This window comes from Notothenia coriiceps, unplaced genomic scaffold (assembly GCF_000735185.1).
Source record: "Notothenia coriiceps isolate Sejong01 unplaced genomic scaffold, NC01 NC01_scaffold00000171, whole genome shotgun sequence".
In the NCBI taxonomy this organism is placed as follows: domain Eukaryota; kingdom Metazoa; phylum Chordata; class Actinopteri; order Perciformes; family Nototheniidae; genus Notothenia; species Notothenia coriiceps.
In genome coordinates this window covers 113-3072 of record NW_011332872.1, presented here as the reverse complement: position 1 = coordinate 3072, position 2960 = coordinate 113, and the positions used below count along the sequence as shown (strand labels likewise).

Sequence of the window (2960 nt, the reverse complement as noted above, 5' to 3'; positions counted from 1 at the left end):
GTACGTACTACGTACTACGTAGTTGTGTGTGTGTGTGTGTGTGTGTGTGTGTGTGTGTGTGTGTGTGTGTGTGTGTGTGTGTGTGTGTGTGTGTGTGTGTGTGTGTGTGTGTGTGTTTTAACGCAACATGTTTTTTTCCCTGTCTGTAGGCTTTGTCTCAGCTAACTGAGGCCAGTGACAGGGAGAGGGAGCTGCTCCAGCAAACTGCCACCTTCCAGGAGCAGCTGAGCATCCTCAGGGCAGACCTGGAGCGTTCACAGGCCAACAGCAGTCTCAAAGAGAGTCACCTTTTGGAGGAGAATGAACACCTCAAAGAGCAGCTGGAAGATGCTCGTCGAGATCTTAAACTCAACAGTGAAGCCCTGACCCAAACTGTGTTCAACTGCAATAACCAGCTGACCGCCTTGAAGTCTGAGTTTGCTATGACGTCAAACCGTCTGGAAAACGAGCGACAGACTCGCGAAACGCTGGACGCAGAAGTCGATTCCACTCGTGTCCGCCTGGCTGGAGCCGTAAAGGAGGCGGAGCTTTGCCTGTCAGCTCACACAGAGACAGAGAGAGCTCTGCTCCGGGAGAGAGAGGAACACCAGCGCCTTAAGGACAGACTCACAGGTTGGTAGAGGTAGAAACTGATGGATAGCTCCAAGACAAGTTGGGCTTTATTTTAGACTAATTTCATGCTTGGAGACATGACATTTATTTATCAAACAGGAACTGCAGCTTGAAAAAGCAGTTAGTAATCTAAACAGCTCCTTATTTTTAATACACCTGCTTATTTCCTTTATCTAGATTTGTTTTTAAGAAAGATCAAGTAAAAGGGCTCACTTTAGGACAGGGTTGTCAAACTCAACTTCATCGAGGGCCACATCAGCATTAAGGTTGCACTCAAAGGGCCGGTTGTAACTTTAAGACTATATAAAAATACATATATAAATATTTAATATGTATAAAATAATGTATTATTTTACATTATTGCCTCTGCATTGGATTATTATCGGATAGGGGAATAACTTCATAATTAACTACGTCTGAAAGCAGAAGTCTGGGGCAAATAATTGCAACTCTCTTCAGTGCGCATGTCACAATGATTTAAAAAGAAAAGCCACATTCTAAGAAAAAAGTCACATTTTGAAGAAAAAAATGTCAAATTCTGAGAAAAAGGCATATTTGAGATGCATTGTGGGACATGTAGTTTATGGGCAACGTGCTTCTGTAAATCCGCATGTAACCGTATAATAAACATATTATATTCTTTGCAAGCTCTTGTGGGGCCGCATGAAGTTAAGTCAAGGGCCGGATTTGGCCCCCGGGCCTTGAGTTTGACACCTCTGCTTTAGGAGTTGCCCCATCACCACTGACTGCATACAAAACTCAAATCATTATAAAACATATAATCATTGTCAACCATTTTAGTGGATCTGGTTGCCTCTGTTGGCTGAATATTTCCTTCACACAAACAGTATCACTCTTAATGGGTAGATGTTGGACGAGTTGCTCAGTCTGGGCCCGAACTGATATTTGCTGTGTTTTTTATTGTGTAGGACTTTTGTTATTTGCATGTTGTTGTCCTGCTATCCTTTGACTTCAATGGGAGATGTTCTTTTAACTTACTAGCCTTTCACATCAACAGGTGAAGTAGCCAATCAACGTGAGTCAGTCAGCAGCCTTTCCCAGAAGCTGTCCAAGGCAGAGACTCGCGCAAACAGCCTGGAGAATGAAGTTCACCGAGCCACACTGCAGCTGACGGAGAAAAGCCTCCTGCTGGACGTCCTGCAGCGGGAGAAGGACCAGGAGGCTGCCCGGGTGAAGGATCTAGAAGCCGCCCTGCAGGTGAAGGAGGAGCAGGTGAACCGCGCCGGAGCACGGCAAGAGGCCGCACAGGAGCGGCTAGCCCAAACCCAGAGTGAGAGCATGTTACTACGGCAGCAGCTAGAGGAGTCCCAAAACAAAGGCGTTGCAAAGGAGCGCGCGGTGACAGACGCCCAAGATCGCTTCAGTGACCTCCTGTCCCAGCTGCGCTCCGACAGCGAGGAGAGGGTACAACTAGTGGAGGAGAGAAGCAAGGAGCTCGCCAGTAAGGCTGCTGAATTCCGAGAACAGCTCTACAAGAATGAGGAACTGAGGAGCGAAAGAGAGGTAAGATCCGGACCTCTTCCACCAGGTTCATAGTAAGTCTTTTCCCCGAATGCCGGTCTTTATCTCTAATCTGCTTTCTTTGGATTCTGTCTGAGCGCAGACTACCTTAAGGCATCTGCAGCAGGAGCTGGCTGACTCACTCAAGAAGCTGTCAATGAGTGAGGCTACTCTGGAGGTCAACACACGCTATCGCAATGACCTGGAGGAGGAGAAGGCTCGACTCTTTAAAGACTTGGAAAGGCTCAGAGGAAAGGTAACAGCAGGGAACAGTGCCACCTTGTGGTGTCATATCATCACCATGTCTCTGTGTGGTCATGATTATGAAGCTGATTGGATGGCTCACTGTCACCATTTGAGGTAAACTGACATTTAGGTCCACAGTTAACATTTCTGCTTTGTCTCTGTCTTGTAGCTGGAGGAAAGCGAAGACCAGTATGTTCAGGCTGAGAGACGCATTAACAGTCTGAAGAGCAGTCTGGATGAGAGGGAAAAGGAGCTCTCCACCGCTGTTCAGAAACACCAGGAGGCGCTGTTAGCCTCGGCAGCTTCTGATACCACCATCAAACAGCTGGAGGAAGCTATGCAAAGGTATGTACACTACACACACACACACACACACGCGCACACACACACACACGCACACACACACACACACGCACACGCACTCACTCACACACACACGCACACGCACACTCACACACACACACACACACACACACACACACACACACTCTCTCTCTCTCTCTCTCACACGCACACGCACACGCACACGCACTCACTCGCTCACTCACTCACACACACACACACACTCTCTCTCTCTCTCT

General features: G+C 47.6%; 1 protein-coding gene across 1 annotated transcript; it reads left to right on the top strand.

Annotated features, from left to right (window-relative positions):
• Nucleotides 1-149: 149 nt before the first annotated feature.
• On the top strand, nt 150-2728 carry LOC104946973 (ankyrin repeat domain-containing protein 26-like; the record flags this gene model as incomplete). The annotated part of the gene is made up of 4 exons (XM_010772927.1): nt 150-612; nt 1631-2136; nt 2237-2389; nt 2549-2728. Coding segments are annotated over 4 exons (1302 nt in total), but the record flags the coding sequence as incomplete, so codon positions are not given.
• Nucleotides 2729-2960: the final 232 nt, after the last annotated feature.